This window comes from Sarcophilus harrisii, chromosome 3 (assembly GCF_902635505.1).
Source record: "Sarcophilus harrisii chromosome 3, mSarHar1.11, whole genome shotgun sequence".
NCBI classification, from domain to species: domain Eukaryota; kingdom Metazoa; phylum Chordata; class Mammalia; order Dasyuromorphia; family Dasyuridae; genus Sarcophilus; species Sarcophilus harrisii.
Window position 1 is genome coordinate 419,415,081 of NC_045428.1, and position 26,794 is coordinate 419,441,874.

General features: G+C 34.2%; 1 protein-coding gene across 4 annotated transcripts in view; it reads right to left on the minus strand.

The window, feature by feature from the left end:
* Window positions 1-26,794, minus strand: part of GPD2 (glycerol-3-phosphate dehydrogenase 2) — a 180,906-nt gene that overhangs the window by 122,253 nt on the left and 31,859 nt on the right. For 2 of the 4 annotated variants that reach the window (XM_031960649.1, XM_031960650.1), the window contains exons 1-2: window positions 19,143-19,237; window positions 16,674-16,783 (exon numbers count right to left, since the gene is read on the minus strand). In XM_031960649.1, the coding sequence (XP_031816509.1) occupies window positions 16,674-16,775 (102 nt within the window). In that variant the 5' untranslated portion in view covers window positions 16,776-16,783; window positions 19,143-19,237. Of the gene's footprint in view, window positions 1-16,673; window positions 16,784-19,142; window positions 19,238-26,794 lie in introns of those variants that run through there. The other 2 variants (XM_023499218.2, XM_012544744.3) reach the window with 1 other exon arrangement.

The window sequence follows — 26,794 nt, forward strand, 5'->3', positions numbered from 1 at the left end:
AATCTAGAAAAGTCTCTTGCAGAAGGTAAGATTTGAGTCTAAAAGAAGTCAGGAAAATTACCTGAAAGTTCCTTTATCTTCATTTTTATCATTTTTCTATTAACAAGGGATCATAATACTTTAGCTTCTAATTTTTCTACTCTATACAAATCCCACCCTATCCTAAGCACTTGTTAAGAAAATAAAGGCACCATAAAGAAAATTGCATGTATCAGTTTTGAACTAATTTGGCTACTAGAGTTATATTTTCCTACACTCTATCAGATTTTCTTAAAACAGGTCATAATTGCATGAAAAATGTGAATAATTTCCATATTCAGAAGTCATAAAATAGAGCTAATATAGCGAATTTTAACTATCTAGGAATAATTACACTACTTGTAACTCCCAATTGTGTTGCTTCATTACCACATTTGGAGTTTTCTTGGCAGAGATATTAGAGTGATTTGCCATTTCCTTCTCTAGTTCATTTTACATATGAGGAAACAGAGGTAGTAAACAGGATTAAGTGATCTGCCCAATATTAAAAACTAGTAAGTATCTGAGGCCAGATTTGAGGATGATTATTCCCGACTCCAGGCCTAGCACTCTAACTACTGCATTATCTATACTACAGATAATTTCCAGGCCATTAAAACTTTCATAAGAGAAGGAATTAGGAAAAAGCTAGAAGATAAAATGCAAATCATTCAAATAGTCTACCTGTTCTTTCATTTCTTCTTTCTTCCCTAGTAAGGGCATCCTAGCTGTGACTGAAAAGTTTTTTGCATGAGAGAAGGAAAGAGAAACTATTATCTATGTAACTATTGGCTGAAATATGATTTTAAAATTTTCTGTGGGTTTTATTTATCTATGCTAAATATCTATAATTAAAAATTGGTTCACATTTTTGATTTGTATCTTCAATGTACATCACAGTGACTAGCACATAGTTGGTGCCTAATGCTTATTGGTTGATCCATCATTATGGAAACAGAACGGACTTAAAAGAAGGATAAAGGTCCTTCTATACTTTTTATTTGTGGCTGTTTCAGGAATATTTCTCTTCCACTCTTCCCAAATTAGAATGGACTAAACCAAATTTCATTATTTCATGAGATGACAAAAATCATTAAAGTTAAAAGATTGAAAAAATAAAAGAAAATGAAAGTTACCTAATATAAAAAACAAAATACAGAAAAACTGATCAGAGATTTAAGAATCTTTAGACTACCTGAAAATTGTAATTTAAAAAAAAAAGCACACATATTTTAATTTCATGAAAGAAAACTGCTTAGATCTTAGAATCAGATAGTAAAGTAAAAAACATAAATAATACATAAATTATTACCTGAAATACCAAAATAAAAACTCTAAAAAAAAGTCATATATACTCAAAATGCAGATCTTCCAGGTCAAAGGAAAAAAACTGCAAACTGCATTAAGCAAAGTTCAGTCTCAAGAACCAAGTTTAGTATCACATGATTTAACAATACCACTATAAAAGATATGAAAGCATGGAAAATGATACTCCAAAAAACAAGAATAACTTATTCAGCAAGACTGGCTATAATCCTACAAGGGAAAAAACATAACATTTCTAAGGAAGTAGAAGGCTTTCAAGCATTTTTAATGTAAAGATCAAGATGAGTAGAAACTTCAAACTAATAACACTGGAGTAAAAACTAAGCATTCAGAAACGACTTTATAAAAATGAAATGTTTGCATTCTAGTAGGGAGAGGGGATATAAAGAAACCATCTCCTAAAAGGGTTTATAGATTCAAGTATGATATAAAGAGCTTGTTTTCATCACATTGTAATATCTTCAAAGAAAGGAAATCAGAGGGTAAAAATACAGTAGGAATAAAAGGGGAAGAGTGAGAGGAGAGGAATTTATTATCTCATATAATTAAAGGATGCAAATAGAAGTCTATATAAAAATGAGGAAGGAAACATCACATGAAAGTCATTCTGGACTGATGTAGAATATGAAGACAGAAAAACAATTCTACCATCAACCATTATTCCAGAGGATCATTGATTTAAAATGTTACCCCCTATCTCCTGAAATATTACAGATAAAATATACAGAGTGAGACATAATTTTGAATATGGATTGATTATATATATATATATTTATATAATTTATTTATATATTTATATAATTTATTTATATATTTATATATATATTATATTATATTTATATATATTTATATAATAATATATATATATATATTATTAATGAATATCCAGAGTAAAGAAATCCAGGACAACTTAAAAGGTTGTTAAATATATATATATATATATATATATATATATATATATATATATTTGATGAAGGGATTTCTTTTAAGTTAGGAATAGATGCTTGATAATTAAGAAAAAGTAGAATTTAATATAAAAAATGTAAATGAAGGGGTAATTCCCATAGCAAAGGGAAGAGTTCTCTCCTAGCTTATAAGCTTTCACTCCTACTGAAGCTAAGCAATGCTGGACCTCAAAGTCTACTTTGTCTTAGAGAAGGAGATGTAAGGAACAAATCAATTAAAATTAATTTCTTAAGCCTCATCTATGTACTAGGCATAGGATTTAGGTGTTAGGGTTACCAAAAAAAAAAAAAAAATTTAAACAGTTCCTGTCTTCATAAAACTTACAATCTTTTGAGGGAGACACAACATGTACATAGGTAATTTATACATACACAAACACATTTTTATGTATACATATATATATATGCACAAAATAAAAGCAAGGTAATTTCAGGAACAAAGTTCAAGAACCTGGGAGAGGAAAAAAGACCTCCCATAGGAGTATACTTTTCCCAGAGTTCCCCAATATCTGCGGTCTTCTACAAGAGGCATCTTTAAATAATAGAATCTTGTTATTTGAACCTAAAGGCAAAAGGCAACAGTAGAATTTACTGAGCAGGCAAGTTGTCCAACTAGCTTTTTAAAAGTACCACTTTTTAAAAATATACAATAGACAGATGAGATAGGAGACACAACAATTTTAAGACTACTGCGATAGTCCAGGCAAGAAGTGATGAGGCTCTGAACTACAGTGGTGCAATAGTGTAAAGGAGTCAAATTCCAAAAATGTTGAAAAGGAAGAATTGACAATATTTATTAATGAATATCCAGAGTAAAGAAATCCAGGACAACTTAAAAGGTTGTTAAACCAGGCAAAGTGACGGAGTTTGGAAGAAGCATGCTACATGCCAGAGAGCCAAATAAGAGACAATCTGACAGACTTCACTGTTTAAGGAATTTTACTCTCTCCTTTACAGACCTTCATTGAGCAACTAACTGTGTTTTATAGGAATTCATTTTTATAGGGTCAGATGTGCACATCTTTTGGAACACAAAGTTTTACAAAAATGAATGTTAAAAATTATTTTACATATATTTGAAAAAATAAAATACTGAGGAAAAAAGAAAAAAGAAAATGCCACTAGAGACAGACAACTATGAAAGCTGAATAAAGATTGAAGCATATTATTTTCATCTTTTTTGTTTGCTCTTGGTTTTTCCCTTTTGTTCCAATTTTTCTTTCACAACATGAGTAATATGAAAATGTTTTAAATGATTATACATCTATAACCTATGTGAGATTGCTTGCTGTGTTGGGGAAGGAAGAGGAAAGAAGAAAAAATATGGAACTTAAAATCTTACAAGAATGAATGCTGAAAAGTATTTTTACAAGTAATTGGAAAAATAATGAAAATTTTAAAAATAATAAAAGTTCTTAAAGTTTCTGAATTTCAAAGAAATAACTACATGTAATCCAGCTTTAACAATAACCAGAAAATGCTTCCCCTGATCTTATTCTTATCCTCCATGTCAATCTTCTTCAGCATCTATCTACTGGGCTAAATGTTCCTAAAGGTCAATGAGAATCTCTACCTAATGAGGAAGTTTACTTGCCACTTCATCTTTTCACTGGAGGCTCTGAATCCTCCACACATACCTCCTCCAACATATATACTATGACCACAAGAACCATTAACTCATTACAATTCAGTTAATCCAATTATCACCAACTGTTGGTATTCAGGTTGTTAAGGTGCTTGCTGCAGGTTCAGAACAGGGATTAAAGGAGATACTTGTAGCCCATCTAACAGTTAACTAGAGGTTAATCTATCCATATCATGACAAGGGGCAATTAATGAGCAAGGAAAGAGTCCTAATTTTAATGAATGAAAATCCCCCTGTCTCTGTGTAGCCGTACTGCTGTCATGGTCAATCCTGAAGAAAAAAACCTGCTCATGGGCTGGCTTTTATACATGGGTCACCAGGAAGCTACATTAGTAGCCCAACTCTTAATCACTGAAACAATTAAGTCTTGAGGACAGTTCCAATGGCTTTTAACACAAAACTGTGACTTCAAGCCTAACTTCAAGGGCAGAGCCTGTTCATACCAACTTTCAAGAGCAGATTATTAAATTTTCAGTGTGAGCATGTACACCTCATAAATCAACAAATGCTACAAATGAAGGCTTGATTTATTGGGTTTTTTCATTGTCTAGACTTTAAAAAGTTATAGGGAAATTGTTACCAATGCAAATTAAACATGAGTATGTTAAACATTTGCCAGCACACCACTGTAGTAAAGCCAAGTCATTTGGGACTTTCTGAATTATGGATCCCACAGCCTTCTAAGAGGCCTCTGAGTTTCCTGATATTCTCTTTCCCCCCAGTGACCAAACAAAATGTTTAATTTGGCTAAAAAATAATACTAATTATAGTCATTTAGGTGAATTTCTTACCATTTATCCCTAATTGCCATGCAGTAGGTATACATATATCATTAAATTGGTGTCAGATTTAGTTTTAAGTGTTGACTTAAACATAAAATATCCTTCACCATGTGTCCAATTGTCATATAATAGCATTGTCATCTAATTATACCTTTGAAAAAGTTAAAGGAAAAAGTAGCACTATCTGACTCATAACTTTGTAATCAACTAATGAAGAGATATATATACCTATATCCTACAAACCTGCACATCCAGATGGAGGCTATTGGTGGTAATAGTCCTTCACTGATCACATAAGGAAATGTCTACAAGAGAGATTCAGTGGAATGTTAGACTGGGAAAAAAGATGAAATGGATTTAAGAAAAGTAGCAAAGGTAAATAAAGTATGGAATCAGAGTATAAAAAGAAAGATTAATTTTAAAGTTTGTAGGCTTTAATCAAAATCTACTGGCAGAAAAAAAGCAGACAAAAAGAAGGTTTAAGCAAGTAGAAATAAGAGGAAAATCAAAAGAAATCTGAAAGAAAGGTAAAGTCCCTTTGCATTGACTGTGAAAAGGATAATGTGAAGCAAGGGTTTGGAGTTTTGGGAAAAGTTTTGAGAAGATTTTTTTTATCTTCCCTGAAATAAGGAGGACATATGAAACTTTTGAAGAGATATCATTTTCAGACAACGTTAAATCAAATTATACTTACCTAATGGAAAATAGTAGCACATTATATATGTCTTATTATATATATAGTAGCAGGATGAATTAAAAATTAGAAAAGATAACTAAGTTATAGCCTTCTATGCATTTATATGTGTTAATTGTTATTGGGTATTATTAATATGGCTATATGTTAACAAGAAAAAGCAATAATAATCTAGCTGTAAGTTGCGATTAATAAAACTTTATTAGTAAAATTTTGCTATGAGGTAATATCTCTTGATACTGTAATATACTATTTTGAGTTTTGGTTTCAGGTATGATTATCTGAATTGTCTTTAAACCAAAAGTATACCATTCAAGAAGGAAAACCATGTGCTGCTTAACAGAAATGTAGTGTGAGAACTATTAAAAGTGAATGTCTATACCTGGGAAAGTTCGAAGAGATGACCTTGCACAGGAAAGGATAAACTCTTCTTGACTCAAGTTTCTCCCATTGTGCTATCTCCTTTTTGAGTATGAAAATTTTCTGAATAATCAGCTATTAACTATAAGTTTTGTCTGGAAGCAAATAGAGATAAGGAAGTTCTTCCCCAGCTATGCTTATATCAAGTCAGTCTGTGCCTATGAAAGGACAATCTTGATATTGTTATAAACATATTCCTTTGTTATAAACTTTACTTTCATAGCAAATTTCTATAACCGGACAAGTGAATTGTAGAAATTTTTGTCATGGCAATACTAAATTGTCAATACATTAATATTAAAACATCTCTTTAATCAGTATAGTTGATGCAAGTATGAAAGCTTTTATTGTTTTCAATATGAATTTGTGATTAACTTCTTATCCTAAGCAACTAGGTAAATGGTTTTTTTAAATTTACCAAACCCTTGCTAATGGTTACATATTCATGTATAAGATTAGGCTATTTCCTCTAAGATCTAGGAGAGTATGTGAAAATATATATACATATACATAATTTTCTTCCAAATATTTCTAACGGGAAATATAGGCTTTGAGTATGTTTTAGTAATAAGTTCTCAAAACTGGATAAAGGATTTTACATGTAAGATTGCATGAATGATTGTAAAGAAAATTTTAAATCATGGTTTATTTTTTTCCTACCATGACATCTCTCTCTGACAATATTAAGAAAACATTTTATAAGTCATGACCTCATAAAGCCTTCAAGAGTTTTCATCCTGTTGATAGCATTATCTATATTAGGTACAAGATTCAAGTAAAGATATGAAAGAGTAACCAGTATGAAATTCTTGGAAGTTTCAGATGAATTACAGGTTCATAATTTGATGGTCATCTTATAGCTCTGATGTTAATAAGATTAGCTCTAGAAAGTTTGATCTGGTTTTTCACCACATGAATTAGTTACTGGAAAGACAAATTTAGGAGACTGTACTAAAGTATATGTAATCTTATTACTGGCAGATTTAAGCAGCACTGCTTAGAAAATCTTAAGAAGTAGATCCACTGAACAGGTTAGGTTCACAAGACAGAATAGTCAACTATAGCAATTTAGTGTTTGACAAACCCAAAGATCCTCACTTTTGGGATAAGAATTCATTATTTGACAAAAACTGCTGGGATAACTGGAAATTAGTATGGCAGAAATTAGGCATGGACCCACACTTAACACCGTATACCAAGATAAGATCAAAATGGGTCCATAATTTAGACATAAAGAACGAGATTATAAACAAATTGGAGGAACATAGGATAGTTTATCTCTCAGACTTGTGGAAGAGGAAGAAATTTGTGACTAAAGACGAACTAGAGACCATTATTGATCACAAAATAGAAAATTTTGATTACATCAAATTAAAAGCTTCTGTACAAACAAAACTAATGTAAACAAGATTAGAAGGGAAGCAACAAACTGGGAAAACATCTTGTACAGTTAAAGGTTCTGATAAAGGCCTCATTTCCAAAATATATAGAGAGCTGACTCTAATTTATAAGAAACCAAGCCATTCTCCAATTGATAAATGGTCAAAGGTTATGAACAGACAATTTTCAGATGATGAAATTAAAATCATTACCACTCATATGAAAGAGTGTTCCAAATCATTATTAATCAGAGAAATGCAAATTAAGACAACTCTGAGATACTACTACACACCTGTCAGATTGGCTAAGATGACAGGAAAAATAATGATGAGTGTTGAGGGATGTGGGAAAACTGGGACACTGATACATTGTTGGTGGAGCTGTGAACAATCCAACCATTCTGAGAGCAATATGGAATTATGCCCAAAAGTTATCAAACTGTGCATACCCTTTGACCCAGCAGTGTTTCTACTGGGCTTATACCCCAAGGAGATACTAAAGAAGGAAAGGGACCTGTATGTGCTAAAATGTTTGTGGCAGCCCTGTTTGTAGTGGCTAGAAGCTGGAAACTGAGTGGCTGCCCATCAATTGGAGAATGGTTGGGTAAATTGTGGTATATGAATGTTATGGAATATTATTGTTCTGTAAGAAATGACCAGCAAGATGAATACAGAGAAGCTTGGAGAGAATTACATGAACTGATGCTAAGTGAAATGAGCAGAACCAAGAGATCATTATATATGTCAACAACAATACTGTATGAAGATGTAATTTGATGGAAGCGGATTTCTTTGACAAAGAGACCTAATTCAGTTTCAATTGATCAATGATGGACAGAAGCAGCTACACCCAAAGGAAAAAAAAAACACTGGGAAATGAATGTAAACTGTTTGCATTTTTGTTTTTCTTCCCCGGTTACTTCTACCTTCTGAATCCAATTCTCCCTATGCAACAAGAAAACTGTTTGGATCTGCACACATATATTGTATCTAGGACATGCTAGGACATATTCAACATATATAGGACTGCTTGCCATCTAGGGGAGGGGGTGGAGGGTGGGAGGGAAAAATCGGAACAGAAGTGAGTACAAGGGATATAATGTTGTAAAAAAAAAAATTACCCAGGCATGGATTCTGTCAATAAAAAGTTATTATAGTAGATCCACTGGAAGGAATCCCCTCCAGAATTGCTCTGAGAACTAGGTCTATTCCAAAATTACTAAGGTTAGAGCTTTCCAGGGATCAGAGGGACTATTTTGAACTAAATAAGACAATTAGAACTTAAGATAAAATGTTCTGATTAAATGGATATTGAAGAGATTTGATGTTATTTAATACAGATGACCATTATTACAGTATTTTGGCTTTGATATTTCAAAGTATTCAAAAAACACTATGTGCCTGAAAGAGCAATAAGCCATAATTTGTTGTATTTATTATTTGGGGATTAGGGTCATTCTTCCTGCAATTTTTGGTCAACTAAAAGCCTGTCATCTATTTTATTAAATCTTTCTTTAAAGGAATTCTATCAAGCTCTAAATTAGATAGATAATAAGGAGGACAGGATGGCACTATGTAACTATTTTAATTAATTTCCTTTGAAATAATAACCCAGCTTTCTGCTCCTATAATTTATGCTCTTGCCAATATGACAATGTTGAGTTTCAACCTAAAAGATAGGATTATATATTATTATTTATCATTGTTTAGTATTGTTTGAACCTAACTTCATGAAGCTAAAAAAATTGCCTAACCCAAAAAGCTTACTGTATAGCTAAGAAATGCTCCAGGGAAGCCAAATGTTTGTAAAGAATCCTTAGATCATGCTCAGTGCTCTTTGGATCCCTTTATATCTTTTCTGGATTAGAGTCTGCTCAAAGCTTGTGTTTTGAGTTCCCCAAAACAGACTCACTTACTTGATGATATACATCTCAAACTGCCCTGTAATGGTCCAGAACTCTGGAGAAATGTACTTGAAACAAGGATTCTTACAAGGTATTAGGCTCAATGGAATTGATAAGACAATGGTTATCTAGTTTAGCATGCGAGTTCTCTAGGTTCAGTATGATTGATTTAATCTTACTACAACAAATAATGGTTCCCCAGTGATATAATGATTGCCTTATATTCACTATGATGAATTGATTTAACTGTAATAGAGCATATAAACTGTGGACAAACTCAGCCACAAGAGAGAAGCCTTGACCAACCTCATAATGGCTCTCCTGCCTCATTTCTCCACTGAGACCAAGACCTATTTGAAGGTTCCCTAGAAAGCTAGCCTGGCCCCAGGCAGAGACAATAAAGACTTTGGACTTTATTCCTAACTATTCTAGTGGCGATTATTCTGCTGAGACCAAGACTAGTCCCAAGGCCCTCCAGAAAGCTAGCCTGGACATTACACTGCCCTTGTCTAGGAGACTGCATCTTGCCTATGTAAAGCTTATCAGGAAAACGTTCTTGTCTGAACTGGTATAGTGTTCCATTTAATCTCACAAAGATTCTCCCTCCCTTTCTTTCTCTCCCCCCATGATCTAATAAATTTATTTCAGATTTTGGGAATTGTACTCTCAAGCAATGCTTTAAAAAAAAAAGAAAAGAAAAACACATACACCTCATTTGCAAATTTCTCTCAAATGCAGATTATATATCCCTTACTCGCTCTAAAGTTGCCATCTACTCCATTTTCCTTAGTCTCTTATCAGCTCATAGCCTACTCAAAGCCACCTTAGTCAATATTTTTCTCAAGAATTAGGTATCTTTTTTTTCCTTTGTTTTTTTCTTATTTTGTATTTAAATAATTTTAAATTTTAAATAAATAAAATTTGAAAAAATAGATTAAATTTTTAAAAGAAAAAAAGTTAAGGAATTATGCATATTTCTCTTTCTCTTCTCTTCCAATCCTTGTTTCATTACCTCAGGGAAATCCATCTCTTACTCTTAATTCCATCTGAGTCTCCCAAACAATCCTAATCATCTCTGACAGACATATAAGTAGGGCTAAAGATATATCTGAATCAAAGAAAAGGCAAAAGTACCAAAATAAAATTAGACCTAAGAAGCAAAGCTATCAAATTCTAAAGCCCTTGACCGAATCCAGAAGACCTCTTTAAGACTCTACAAAAGTTTCCATCTACCAGCCTCTCTAATTAAACTTGCTTCTCCTTAAGCTTCAGCATTCAAAATAATATAATGTACTTTTTCTATTTTAGTCAGCAGCATTAGGACAATATCATTTCTTCCATTTCTGATACCATATGTCAAATAGTTTGGCTAAATTGTAGGATGACAGATCTAGAACTGAAAGAGACCCCAGAGAATAATCTAATGCAATCTTCTCATTTTGCAGATGAAATAATTGAGGTACAGAGGTGGTAAGAACTTGCCTAAGATTACACTGATAAATTAAATATTGTGTATTAACCTAGAAGTCTAGATGTATCATTTTACAATTTTATGAGAGGAAATCAGTTCCACTTAATAGCTGACAATGTAAACTTTTGGAACACTATCTTCAAAACCTTTGAACTTATCAGCCTTCCAATTCAATTGCAATTGCCATGACCTTTGTTTCATCCTATTTAAACCACTCACAATGATGATCACACTTTAGAGCTTAATCATTCAAACCTGTTCCATTTCCACTACCTTGATCTCTGAAATTCCCCTATCTGACCACATCTCTGTCCCTGCACTCATTACAGAACTTCACTCAGCTCCAATAATTCATTCTTGTAACCTCAGCATACCTTCTGGTTTCCCAATATCTTGTTTTCTAAATCAGCTAATCCTGTTCTGGTCTCATTCCCATTGTTCATTCTTGACCATCTTGTAGTTAAACATTTTCTATTCTTAAATAGATCACTCTCCTCTCCCTTTTTAATAGTTACAATCTGGTGACTTTCACAGTTGGTGATCACAACCATGTATTATCTCTGCTCTTCTGGAGGACTGGGTAATCCAGAAATTTATCTTATCTAACCTCAATGTGGTATTGGCAATGTTTTTTATTAACCTCAAAATTAAACTTCAAACACAATGGCTTTCTCAAATTTACTTTCATGCCCCAAATGCTACCTTAATCCTCATCTTTCCCTCAGTAGATCCCTCAGCAGTCTACCACTACATTATACTCTTTCTCAGCGATCTACTATATACTCATGGGTTTATTTGTCATTCTTATTTAAATGATTCCCGAATCTATGTGGCTTACTTTAATCTATTACCTAAATTCTAATCCCAAAATCCAATATATATCTTAAGTTTGAGATTCCATAGGCACCTTAAAAACTAACATATCCAAAACTGAACTCATAATATTTTCACCACCACCCTCCTAACTTCATTTCTGTTGAAGGCACCATTATCCTCCCAGTCACCCAGAATTGTAACCCTAAAGTTATCCCCGATTGATTGTTTCCTCTCCTTTATTCCCAATTCCACACTAAGTCCTATCAATTTTGCTTCTACATTTCACTATTTCTAATGCCAGTCTTCCAGTCTTCATTCCCATAAATGCTATCCTAAATTAGGTCATCATTCCCTCAAGCTGGAGCCATTATAATGGTCCTCGGACAGATTATCCTGCATCCAATGTCTCCCACTTCTCCAATCCACTTTTTTTCTTTTTTCTTTTTTTTTTTTGGGGGGGGGTGAGACAATTGGGGCTAAGTGACTTGCCCAGGGTCACACATCTAGAAAGTGTCAAGTGTCTGAGGCCAAATTTGAACTTGGGTCCTCCTGACTTCAGGGCTTTTTATACAGATGCCAAAAAAAAAATTCCTAAGGCATATGTCTGACAATGGTATCTCTTATAGAAAAACTTTCAATGACTTCCTATTTTCTCTTGAATAAAGTACTCCTTAAGTCCTCTAGGATAAAAGCTTTCCTCTACTAGGTACTGAAGGCCTTTGGCAATCTGGTTTCACCATACGTTTTAAACTTTATTTTGCATTATTGCTCTTATGTGTGCCACTTTTCTGCCAAACTAGAAAACCAAAAGCTTCCCTGACATGAATTTCTATCTCTTGCCTCTGCATATCCAGGAACCATTCCTACGGCTGACATGTTCTTCTTTCTCATCTCTTCTCACTGAAATCATTCTCTTCCTCTAAGGCACAGATTAATCATCACCTTCCTGAGTTGTTAGTCTTACAGGAGGTGATGCCCTGACATGCATGTTCATCCTATCAGGGAGATGATGTCATGACATGTAAGTGAATCAGATTTAAGTGAGAGAGGTTGTACAAGGTCATTTGTTTCACTTTCCCTTTCTGATCCATCTGGGTCAGTGGCCATCTAGATATACATCAGCACGACTGGAGATGGCCCTGGATGCAGTGGGAAACCTTGGCTTTTTTAAGCTAAGGTCTTCAGCAGGTCTCAGGTTGACTGAGGCTGCACCCATTCAGTGGTTAAGGATAGGTAATAATTGAAGCAAAGAATCTCCTGTTTCATCCAGTCCAAAAAAATATAAATAAATGAATGGATGAATCTGGGAGGAGGAAAAGGGTTTCTGACTTAACCAAGAATGACTGATATTTACATTCAATCTGATTGTACTGAGCAAAATGAGAATATATATATAAATCTGGGTTTCTGGCCAAAGCAGAAATGATTACTATTTACATTCAATGTGAGTCAATCAGGACCTAAATAATGACCAAATGAGGCTTGGCCAGAGAACTATAAATCAATGAGAATCAGAGTGGTTTTGGTTTAAGGCATGATCCTTAACAAAGAAATGTAGGAGGCAGAGATTCAAAAGAATGGGGGGTGGGAGGGAAGTTTTTAAGATCATCATTAGGAAAGGGTATGGATCCCTCACCTTTCCTAATTCCCCACTCTCCTCCCTCCCCAGAAAAAAAAAGAGATATTCTTTCCTCCTCAATTTTTAGGTCCTTTGATGGATCTCTCTTCTTTTGCCCCTACATGGCTTACATCTTGTAATATGCTTATCTTTTTAAATGTCATACATTACTCCAGCTCAGCTGTACGCCAAGCACCTAGCACATGACTTGAACATGTTATTACATGCTTATTCAATTCGCTGAATCACACTTCTGGAATAACCAAGAGCACACTGAAGACAATCATTCCCATATTGGGTCAAAAAGAGACAAAAGGGCCAGAATCCCAAGAAGACATGCAAAGACTAGTTCAAAGAACAGAACATTCAAAGTCAAATTTAGCAATGACTAACTTTTTCCTTAAAGTAGGGAATAACTTTGTCAAAAGTCAGTTCAGAAAACGGGGGGGCGGGGAGAAACAAGCTGATTTTGTTGAACATACTTGAAAGATTGTACAATTATCACAAAATACAGAATTTGTTTTCTTCTACCATCAACATGTGGTATGATGAAAACATGCCTGAGTAAATTAGCCTTAGCTTCTACAATGTGTAGCATGTGGGGGCAAATGTTTTCATGGATCTTGAAGACAGAAAGGTCTTTGCCCCAGTCCACATCTGATTGGCAGAGACATGCTGAGAAAAGACTAAGGGATGCCCATGGCCAGTTTGTATCAATAGCAAAAGTGGCTTGTCCTCTTCTGTGTCAAGCCCTTTGGCTAAGTTCCATCCTGTATCCAAATTGTGCATTTATAGGAATAGCTGAAAGGGACATAAATCATCACAAAGAAATGCCCTTTTACATGATAGTTAAATGACTTTTTGGCCATTCTTTTTTTCCAAATGAGCCCATCAACTCATGGATATGAATTATCTGCATCTGTTGCTATGTGGTTTATTTTATTACTTGGATGTACTGCTTATTTACCCTTGGAATTTAAGATTCGTTGGGAAATAAAGCACCTTCTACCTCCCTCCCCACAAAATAAAAGGAAATGGAAAAAACAAACAAACAAACATGGTTTTGGTTTTTATTTGGGGAGGAGGGCTCATTGAGTTTTGACATTTTGATTTAGAAAGGTATTTTAAATTTATTTTACACTTCTACACATATCCGATTAAAGACATCATGACTGAAATCCAGAAAAGCAAAATGTAAAACAGTATTTTTTTCCAAGTACACTGCAAGTTCAGAAGAAAGTAGAATGCACTTAGTGTGTTTAGATATGTATACTGTGTACAGATTTAGTACTAGTTCATGATACTAGATATATCATGACCTTTGGCAATGGCATTTTCAAGTATCATTTCAGCTATTACCAGTAAGAAATAAACTAACCCCATAGTCCCCACATCCCTAAGAGGGCACTATTTTTTTTTAAATAGCTAGAAAAGGAATGGCATGGCATCTTTTCAATACTACTTTTGAGAAAGGTGATATTTAAAAAGAAACAATGCATCTATCAAGGTCAGGATTGGCAAGGGCATTTCATTTTAATGCCCGCAGTAAGGTTGCTGGGAAAAAACTCATTTGGGGATCTGCTTATAAATTTCAGAATTTAAACCACCATAAACACCATACACATTTTGGAATCACATGGACCAAGCTGTAAAAGATCCAAAGTCAGATATTCAATGATATATAACCAATCAGTTAAGGGATTTTTAAACAAGTAAGTATTCATGGTTTAGCAACATGCTATCATGGACCAACATAGAGTAGGGCACAGTTAGAAACCATGTCATGAACTTCTCTGGCAATTTGGTGAAGCCTATGAACTCCTCAGAATCATATTTTTAAATGCATAAATAAAATTTATGATTACAAAGGAAAATAATTCTAATGAAATACAATTAACAAAAAAAGAACTTCTGCTATAGAGACAAAAGGACAAGAAATATGGTCAAGCAGACACCTGTATTCAAGTCACTTAATATAACCAAGACTCAGTTTCCTCAGCTGTAAAATAAAAATGATGCCAGTTGTACCTATCCCAAAAGATTGTTTTGATCTTGAATACATTTGCTGAATAATTGTAAATAAATATAATTTTTAAAAAGTGCTTTGCAAATCTTAAAGTGCTTTATAAATAACAATTATGATTAGAGAGATGAAGTATGGAGCAGTGGAAAAACCATAGGATAAGGGAAGTCAGAAAGTTGGGTATAGATCCTGCCATTGATTGTTATTAGTTCCATAGCCACAAGAAAAAAAGTCATTGATCTTCAGACTTCAATTTCCTCAAGTGTAGAGTGGGTTTAATAACAATGCCTACAATGGTACTTCTCAGATTTGTCATGATAATTTATGCAAAAATGCTTTGCAAACCTTAACCACCTAAATAAATATCGGCTATTATTTTCATAATTACTGCTCTTCAGGACTGAGGATTATAAGCAGCTTGTATGACTGCATTACATAATATCATCAAGAACAAAAACTCACACAGTTGCCTAAAGATAAAGGATTCCCATGTGACAGAACTCCCGGCAGAAAGCACAAAAGACAGTATCAAGTAGTTCATCTTGAACTGGCTAACACTCCAAAAAGAGCCAGTGGGGGTTATTTTTGCCTCAGCCTCCAAAATCAAGTTATGTTTCAGTTGACTTTGACAGAGGGAAAATGTAATACTGGACTTCAAAACTTTAAGACCAGGCATTCAGGGGAAGCTAGGTAGTGCAGTAGATAGAGCACCAGCCCTGAAGTCAGAAGACCTGAGTTCAAATTTGACATCAGATACTTAACACTTCCTCGCTGTGTGACCCGGGGCAAGTCACTTAACCCCAACTGCCTCAGCAAAAAAATAAAAAATAAGAAAAAAAAAAAACAGGCAGGAAAGTCTAGCACTAGCTCTTAGAGGAATGTAAAGTAAAGCAGTGAAATAATCAGGTTTAATCAATTAATAATCATCTGCCCTAAGGCTAGAGATAACAAAAGGTTAACCTCTTCCAGATTTTGCATTATGAGCTTTACTGACATCTTTTTGAGCTAGCAAAAGACTAGATTCATAGCAAAAATCAGTAATAGCAACAATTTTAAAAGCAAAAACAATACAGGGAAATCTTTACAATGTTCATGCTCCCCAGAAGCTACCTCTATCTGTATACAATCAAAAATAGAAATAACAGAGATCTTTTAAAGTAAAGGAGATCAGGCTTATAAATATGTTTTTTGAGTACCCTTTATTTTCCCAACATAGTCCCTTTTCACAAAGTCAAATACATGGAAGATAAGCATGTGTGAATTAGACAATAAAATACCTAAAAGAAAAATTCCTGGAACTTCTAAATGAAGAGGTTTTTTAAAGCAAGAAAGCCCAAACAAAACTTCAATGGTAAAATGCTTTCTGCTAATGACTTTCATATCTTTAAGGGAAAAAAGGCACCTATCTTTAGATATCTCTTCCTACACCTTTAGGGGAAAAAAAGACCTGAAGCATCATTAATACAGTACTCTAAATCAATGCTTCCAAATCAAACTGAGAAGCCCTTGACAGTAATTTCTAAACAAACCCATTAGCTTACACACTCCCCATATACAGTACTTCAACAGTCTTAAGTTTCATATTTTAATCAGCAAATGTATAATTACTTACTTGCTTCCTTCTGTACTGAGCAAAATGAGAGAGGCCTAGCACAGTGGCAAGTGCACCTCCTCCAACCAGGGCTGTCCCTCTGATAGCTTTTTGAAATGCCATTTCTTAATCTATTAAAATTAAGAGAAAGAAACAAGAATAAAGTTATTTTTTGGATTTTCCTGATTAAAATTAAGAAACAATTGTGCAAAACAGAAATTATTTCAGAATATTAGAAAAAAAATATAAAATGAAAAAGGTGGAACAGCATGATCAAATATAAAATGTAATTCAAAATAGCTTCAACCATCTATAGAGTCTAACTCAAAACACACACACACACACACACACACACACACACACACAGACACACACATAATGAATTTATCTAGCCTAACTGTCCCATGACTCAAAACTGATGAAGAAGTCATTTTAATTTGACATTATATCCTATCTTTCAGAATTTTCCAGTTTATTCCCTTTTCCAATAGGAGACTTAACAAGTTTCTGTTATCACTTAACTAAACAAAAATCTTACGGTTTCTTCTCTGGCAAACTTCTGAGGAAGTTCAGTGGCTTTCTTGAAAATTCAAAAAAGATTCAAACTTCCCATTAAGGTGCCCTGATTAATCTAGCAGAGTCACACACACTAAGATTATATCCCACAAGTGAGAGTAAGAAAAATCAAAAACAGAAAGGAAAGGGGTGGAGGCTAAGGAAAGAATTCCTTGATCCTCCCAAAGAATAACAAACATCACAATATGGTTGTTCCGGTAGGCAGACAACTAGACAGCTTTTTATTGCAGTATGAATTGGTTACTTGATTTTAGAAGAATTATAGTTTTAAGGAAATATCTTCCACTTAATTAAAATTTATTTCTTCCTGAATATATCTTTCTGAAAATTACATTGTATATTTTGAGTTTAAGCTCATTAATTCACCTTTTTTTAATTAAAAATCTTTCTACTTTTGGATAACTACATTACACAGCTTTTAGTTTACTCCCTAGTGATTTAAATATATAAAAAATGTGCGTATGTATGTGTATTTAGCTATAGTTATGCATATCTATCTCTCATCCCAGCACTCTACCTGTATCTTGGGGCAATTATTTACTTCTCAAACCTCAATTTTCTTTATCTTGAAAATGCATGAGGATTGAACTAGATGATCTCTAAGATAACCTTTCGGCTCTAAATCTATGCTCCTTCTAAAATTAAATACACAAATGAAAAGGAAAAAAATCCTCAAATGTAATTTGTCAATTAGCCTTTCTATCCTCTTTTCCACTATACCTCCTTAAAACTGCCTTGCACATTGCAAACTTGTAATAAATATTTATTGTTGCTCAGAAGATCATAAATTCAATTACTAAAAGTACTAAGAGATCTTAGAAATAATGAAAGTTGTTACTTGCAAGTTCCATAATAAAGAGATTCCATAACAATGGCACCTGGCACACCCATTTCTCAGAGTCCACTTTAGATATTCCCCAGGCAAGAGAGCGCCAAAATCACAGATCTAAAAAAGGAAGTCTCTAAAAGAGACTCACCTACTTTAACCCCTTCATTTTACAAATGAGAAAATGAGGCCCAGAGAAATAACTTACCCCATCACAGCAAATCCAAGATTCAAACTCAGTTCCCCAGGTCTCTTACCACTGAACCATTGGGTTTGAACCACATTAATTTGTACCTTACAGGGACCTCACATCTGAACTGATAGATATATGGCACACAAATAATTTCACACTTTCAGTACTGAAAAGTGCTAAAATGTTCCCCACTTTCCCATCCCTACCTAATACATGGAATATTCTTGGGAATACACAATGTGCTCAGGTGTTTTACCTGTCTCCCCCTTTGTACACTGAATGTTATATCATTTTAAAAATTTTATTTGCCATACACATTGGATAAGCACAGTATGATTATGTTAAAAAAAAAACCCTGAGGGAAAATAACTTTTGAATCCCTTGGATTTTATATTAAAAAAGATAACAATGCTTCATGTCCTTAAAATTGCATTTCAACTTCCCTTCACCCAACAGCCTCATACAAAAAGCATAACTACTTCCTGGAATTCCATTTTAAATTGAGAGTTTTGTGTATTTGGAAAGATGTTCTCAAGAAGAAACAGCTCACAAGACATCTTTCATATATGCCTTCAGGGAGTATTCTTCTTCACCATCTGTTTATGTACCAAACATACCCCCTCCTTTCCCTGTCCCCAAATTCAGGAAGAATGGCTAGAGTTTACTAAGTACCAATATTAATAAGTGAACTAATAAAAACTTATCACCCAAAGCTAGTCTGCCACGAAAGACCCTCTCATGGGAAGCTCACACCTTACTTGGTCTTTACAGAATCCCACCCTGCTTTGACAAAACCTGTACTATGAGTACCCAGGTCCCTTCCCAAGAACCTATTTCTAACAGAGATACCAGCCTATTCTATTTCACTAACCAAATTATCAATTAAAGTGCTTGCCTCAGAGAAATAAGCCTGGTTGCCCCATTGACATTTGCCTCATGGCTGACTGGTTTTTTAACTCAGAATATAGTTCCTTCTTGTTATGTTGATGTTGTCACTGATGACATCACAAAGGCAGTAATACATTTCACTTATCTGATATAATAAATAGGGCCTATCCAGCCAAGTCTATGAAAATTTTACAGTCCTCTATTCTTATCAGAATAATGTGGATCTCTGAATAATGTGGATCTCTGAGTCTACTCTGTCCACATTATCTTGCCCTAATCTGATTTGTTTGAAATCATTTACTAAGGCATATGCTCATAGATTGTTTTAATGATTTTTCTCTCCCTTCCATTCTATCTCTTAATCCAGAAAATTTTAAATACTGAACCAAATTTTGATTTTCTTAAATTCTGAAGGATTTTGATTTGTTATAACATTAGATTGTAAATTCCTCAAAAACAGGGATTGTCTTTTGCTTCTTTTTGTATCCCTAGGATTTGGCACAGAGCCTGGAAATAGTAGATGCTCAATAAATGTTAGGTTGATTGATTACAAAGATGTACATAATTCCTAAGTAATTTGTCTGTGAAATAACCTGTTTTAAGTACTACCTCATAACCCAAACACACAGGTCATCTGTTTAATTGGAAACTAATTATTACAGATGGCACAAATGATATTCAGGCAGATATTCTCTGCAATATCTAAAATCCAATCTGCTCTAGCTCCACAAGCTCTGACCTTCATCTTTCTTCCTCATTTCCCCAAAAGAAAATATCTTTAACTTTCAAATCCAAACCTAAAGCATATACAACAGGATGTCAGTCCTGTCCACTGAGCTTCTGTAGGAAAAGTGAAGAAAATCTTGGCAAAGTAACAGACCAGGAAGTTAAAGAAAAACCTTTGTCAGGAAGAAGCATGTTGTAGGCTATATGCAAACACTGATATCTAATTCATAGCAAAAATTCCTCTTCCTATCATCATTACATATTGTTCCTTAATTCTAAGCATTATACTTCCAATTTAAGCAGTAGTAGAGTGAGGTATAGATTATGCACATTGGAAATTTTTGAATTTTTCAAGGAAAATCTTGATCTGTAATTCTTACCCACAATCTTTTCATACAAGGGGAGAGACAGAAGAATAATTTTCCATTAGTATCCACAATGTCAAGAAATCTCTAAGAAGGACCCCAGGATCACCAGAACTGGATTGCATAGAAGATATAGACATGTCACAAAATTAAAAGGTATGTATTGGTTAAAATCTGGACTGCTAAAGGGCATAATCATAATTATGGGAACACACAGATCTATTAAAATATGAGTATCATCTATTTATTTATCTAGCAAAGGGTAGAACCCAGAAAAAAATAAAATCAAAGAAAAAGAAAATATATAGGGATAATATATTGCTATTTTATATTAGAGAGGATAGCCTCATAATCAATATGTAATGAATTACAGAGAAGAATGAAGCAGTGGGATAGAATATTGTAATAGATATTATATAGGTTTTAAAGGAACATAGAATTAAAAATGAAAAGGATACTTAATGTCCACCTCTACCAAAAATGTTTAACCTGGCAACCATGAATAGACTTTAAGTAATCCATGAAATGTAATAAGGAGGGTGGGGGTTATTTTCATTAACCTCTAACTGAAATTTAGCATTTTCTTTAATTATTTAAAACTATTATTCTGATAAGTATAGAGGAATTGCATATTTAACATATATAGGATTGCTTTTCATCTGAGGGAGGAGGTGAGGTGAGGGAGGAGGTGAGGTAAGGGAGAAGAAAAAAATTAGAGCACGGGTTTTTGCAGGAGTGAATGCTTAAAACCGTCTAAGTTTTGAAAATAAAAAGCTTTAATTTTAAAAGAAAGTTTAAAAAAATATTCTGTGATCCATAGACTATATCAGACAGCCAAATAGGCCCAACAACTTCTGATTACAGATGCTCATTTATTAATGATGAAGGAATTAAGCTCCAAAGGCATTAAATACCCATAATCACTCAAGTAGTGACTCGAACTCAAATGTCTAAAATAGAAACTAATTATCTTTACCTGTCCCCTAAACCCACCACTTCAAGAAAAGTAAATGGTTCAGAGGATAGAGTACGGATTTGTGGTCTGGAAGACTCGAGTTCAAATTTCACCTCAAATGCTTTCTAGTAGTGGGATCCTGGGCAACTCACTTTATCTCTTTAAGCCTCAGTTTCCTCATCTATAAAATGGGGATAAAAATAGTACGAGCCATAAAACACTTTTGTGAAGAATAAATGAAATAATAGTGTTTCACAAGCTTTAAAATCCTATCATTAAATTACTATTATTAAATCATACCGGTTTATAATTTAGGAGTACATCCTTGACTCTGTATTCTTTTTCTATCAATCAATTAGGAAGAATTATCAATTCTGTCTCTTCAACATCCCTCTCACCTAGTCCCTTTTCTCTAATAACAAGACCCCCAGTTTAGGTCAGGGGCTTATCACCTCTCACCTCAACTATTACAGGAGCTTCTTTGCTTCAATAACCTTTAACATAGAATCATTGATTTCATTATTTATTCTCTCCTTAGTCACTGTATGTTATTTTGTTGTTATTTGGGTTTTTGTTGTTTGAAATGTTGCAAACCAAATATTCTTCTTGTTTTTTTGCAAGAATATCTACAAACTGTCTTTTTTGAGAATACTTTTTTTTCATTGATAATTAAGTTAAAATTTTTAGGCTATGCCATTAGGAATTAAAGACTGGGCTCCTTTATTTTTTAGAATATATTATTACATTCTTTTCTATGACTGGCCAATGAATAATTTTGAGTTGGCTCTAGCCTTACATTTCTCCCTCAGAGTATCCCGATAAGTTTGAGGGAGTCACTTTTCTCTGCCTGGCTAGGCCTCTACTGGTTGTGTTTTCCCCTTATTGACTAATTAGCACTACAGTTCCACTTAACAATATAACATCAATTGCCTTTTATAAAGCGATTTTTGTTTACTTCAAAGATATAGAAAAACAATGTACAAACATTTCCCCCAAAACTTGGGAGCATCACCTCAGTCAGGAAAGTGGGAAGGGCCTATGGAATTAGGCTCACAATTTAGTATAATTGGACCAGTTTCCAAGAAAATACTGTTGCTGATCTGGAATCCTAAAAATTACTCTCCAAAATTACTCTTTGCTTTTCAGGACATCAGTCCTACTTTGGCAACAATACGCATCCTACATTCTGACTTCTAAATTGTTATAGTTCACTCTTCCAACCAAATAAGAGACTCTACTCTCTGAACCCAAAATAGAAAAGAATAAAAAAAGGCCCCATTTCTGGCACACCATATGGCCCAAGACCTTTTCCCCATGCAGCATGGTTTCTTTCCAGATATATCACACTACTAAAGAGTGACTAAAGAAAATAAGGTAAAAAATGTCCCAAACTGGTTCAGGCCAAAATACAAACAGTTCCAACTACACAGCTAAGCAAGAAGGTTCCTCCCAACTATGATTAGTCAACAAACCAGTTAGAAAATGGAGGTATGCTCCAAAATCTCTCCAATAAACTTCTATAGAACACTGTGATTTTCCTGGAAGCCATCACTCAAGCACCCTTTACATGGAAATTGCCACCTGAGTAAGCTGATGTGGTCTACATATGTACCAGGCCCCCATAACATTCGAGTTTCCTTTCCTTTTATATTTGAAGGCCTTTCTTCTAACTACTTGCAAAATGTGTTGCTTATACTTGAAATTGTTAAACTTAATCACTATGTGTTTTAAAGGCTGATGGGTAAGGGAAGATTTGGTCCTGGAGCCTATGTGTGGATTCTATCAATTGCTGTCTACCTTCAAAAATTTTGGCATTATTTCCAACTTTATTGGATTCAGTATTCCTTTTTTAACCATTATTGGTCAAGTTCTTCTTGGAAATACAATTCTTAAGTAATTTCTTTCTATCCCATCTTCAAATTCAAAAACCTTTGATTTATACAAGGTATATGTGCATGGGGTGTATGTGTGTGTTTTAAAATTGTTGACTTTTTACTTCTCTTTGGACAGATTTTCATCTACTTCAATATGTTTGTGTTCTAAAAATAACTTTCTCAATATCCTTCCATTGATAGATAGAGGACTCATGATGGTAGCTTCCTGACCACATAACTTTTGATGAATAAAACTGGCTCTTGCTAAATTTTAATAACTTTTTTTTCCCCTTTCAGACAAAGCAAATCTCACATCCTGCCCACTTCTCTACCTCTAATTCCTCTCTTAGGTTGCTTACTTTCTTTTTTGATTGGACTGAATTAATACCTATTGCCTTTTTTTTTTTTTTGGCATGAGTGAGAGGAGGGTAGAAACAAGTATTTCAGGCTGGTCTAAAATCAAAAGGCAACATATTTTCATTCCTTCTGCTTCATGTGACAGGTAAAAGTAAAAGTCAGATGCTTACTGCAATGAAGGGGAGAGAGAGAGGCCATGGAAGATGACCTGGAAATCTCCTCTGTGAGGTCTGTAGGCCCTCAACAGGCCCTAGCCCAGTGGAAGGTAATAGGGAATAAGTGCTGAATAAGTGCTTTTGGAATTGAGTTTTCTGGCAGTAACTCATGAGTATTTTACCTTGCCATGATTTTGTTTCCTTTATCTCATGAATTCAACTGCAATCACTCTACATCTGGAGAAGATGTCTTTTTTTTTGGAAGGATAGAGAGAGCTAAGTGAGTGTGGAGAAAGTGACTAATCCACCATCTTGCCAGTAATCTAACCTGGAAAGATAGTCTGTGTGTTTCTCTCTCTCTCTCTCTCTCTCTCTCTCTCTCTCTCTCTCTCTCTCTCTGATTAAACCTTTTTATTTTCAAAACATATGCATAAATAATTTTCAACATTCACCTTTGTAAAAGCTTGTGTTCAATTTTTTTTCCTTCCCTTCTCCCCACCCCCTCTCCAGATGGCAAGTAATTCAATATGTTTATTAAACATGTGCAATTCTTCTATATATATTTCTATAATTATGCTGCACAAAAATAATCAGATAAAAAAATGAGAAAAAAAAACACAAGCAAACAACAATTAAAAAAAGGAAAAATACTATATTGTGATCCACACTCAGTCCCCACAGTTCTCTCTCTAGATGCGAAATGGCTCTCTTCATCATAGGAACATCACTGCTGAAAACAGCCAATTTCTTTTGATCTAATCAATCTCCCTGGATTGCTTTTTTCTTCTCCAACTTCATCCACTACACAGATTCCAAAATAATGTATCTGAACCACAGGTCTAACCATGTCACTCTCCTTGCTCTATAAGCTTCAATGACTCCCATGGATTTGAGTGCAATATACAAACTTTTCTTGTCACTTAAATACATTTGCTACCTCTTTCCAAGTGATCATCCTTAAATAATTGTACATATTCCCTCTACAGATTTCTAGCTAAAGTGCCCTAGTTTCCTTCTTCAGCTCATTTTACAGATGAGGAAACTAAGGTAAAAAGGGCTAAATGATTTACCCAGAGTCACACAACTAATAAGTGTTTGAGACCATATTTGAACTCAGGTCTTCCTGACTCCAGGCCCAGCACTCTATCCACTGAGCTCAGTGCCCTTCTATAGCCTGTCCTTAGTGTTTGAAATGTTTTGCCTCTCTTTCACCAACTAAGTAATCCCTGATTCCCTTCAAGGGACACCTCCAGCTAGAAGCCTTACTTTATTCTCTCAGTTGTTAATGCCTCACCTCATCTTACCTCACCATATTGCCCATTTATTTTGCAAAAAGCCTATACAAAGTACAACAGAAACTGGCAATGGAGTGGGGTAAGGGGGAGGGTATAGCCTTGTCCTATTTTTGTATTTGTATCTATAACACCTAGTATAGTATAGTACCCTAGCACAAAGTAGATGCTCAAATTTGGAACTATGTCCAAAGGGCTATCAAACTGTGCATACCCTTTGATCCAGCAGTGTTTCTATAGGGCTTATATCCCAGGGAGATCATGAAGGAGAGAAAGAGTCCCACATATATACAAAGGTGTTTGTGGTGGAAACTGAATGGATGCCCATCAGTTGGGAAATGGCTGAATAAATTATGGTATATTAATGTTATGGAATATTACTGTTCTATAAGAAATGACCAGCAGGATGAATACACAAAGGCCTGGAGAGACTTACATGAACTGATGCTGAGTGAAATGAACAGAACCATCAGATCATTGTACACGGCAACAAGATTATGGGATCAATTCTGATGGACGTGATTCTTTTCAACAATGAGATGATTCAGACCAGTTCCAATGGTCCAGATAAAGAAAGACATCTGAACCCAGAGAGAGGACTCTGGGAACTGAGTGTGGAACACAACAAAGCATTTTCACTCTTTTTGTTGTTTGCTTGCATTTTGTTTTCTTTCTCATTTTTTCCTTTTTGATCTGATTTTTCTTGTGCAGCATGATAATTGTATAAATAAATATACATATATTTGATTTAACATATATTTTAACATATTAACATATATTGGATTACTTGCCACCCAGAGGAGGAGTGGGGGGAAGAAAGGCATAAATCAGGGAATACAGGTTCTATTCTTGGATCCATAACTTGTTTTGTGGCTTTAGTTAAGTTAGTTAAGTGATTAACATCTCAGGCACAGTCTTTTCCTCTATTAAAAGGGATAATAAGCAACTGTGGGTACCTCCTAAGGTAGTAAGGAAAATACTTTATAAAACACTGAAGTGCTATATAAATGTTAAATACTAATATTAGCAAAAGAAAATAATGGCTTTGAAAACACATTGAGGAAATTAAAAAGATTCTGAAATACAAAGTAGCATAATTATTAAATAATATCTAAGAAAAGGTTCTAAGAACTTTTCTAGTAAAGACCAGTTTTAAATAACGTAGAAGAAAGCAATAAAGAATAATTCCAAACCATCAGTCATCTAAAAATCAATTATGTTTGACTTTGGAATGCACTGGATTGATTTTTCATGCAGATGTGACTGTCTAGTAACACTTTGCTTAGGCTAATACTACAGTCATTTTTTATTTCTTTCACACATACTATTCAGTAGCACAGATAGGTGACTGAATGAGGTACATTGATCCAACTCAGCAGATAACCTACAAGGGCATAGATATAGATATATGTCTAGAGATATAGCTATAATTGTCAAAAAATAGTTATTTTTTTTGTTCAGACATTTCTGCTGTATGTGACTCTTCATGACCCCATTTGGGGTTTTATTAGCAAAGATCCTAGAGGGGTTGGCCATTTCCTTCTTCAACTCATTTTAAGGAAACTAAGGCCAACAGGTCACACAGCTGGTAAGTGTCTGAGGCCAGATTTGAACTCAGAAATTTGAATCTTCCTGACTCTAGGCCTGGTACTCTATCCACTATGTTGATAGAGACATAAATATAATTATAGTTATCTGTAAATAAAATAGTAGATAGTTGTGGGGGGAGAAGGGGGAGAAGGAAAGGGAGAGAATGAGAAAGAAAAGGTTATCTCATTCTTTGTACTTAATATTCCCAGCATGTAAATCGGGCCCTGACTCATAGAAGTTAGTTAATACTTATTGATTGATTGATTTGTGGCCTGCAAAAGATCCTGGGTTCTTAAGAATTATGTCCATAGAGCACAATCAAGCCCTAGTAAGCTAGAAATGTTT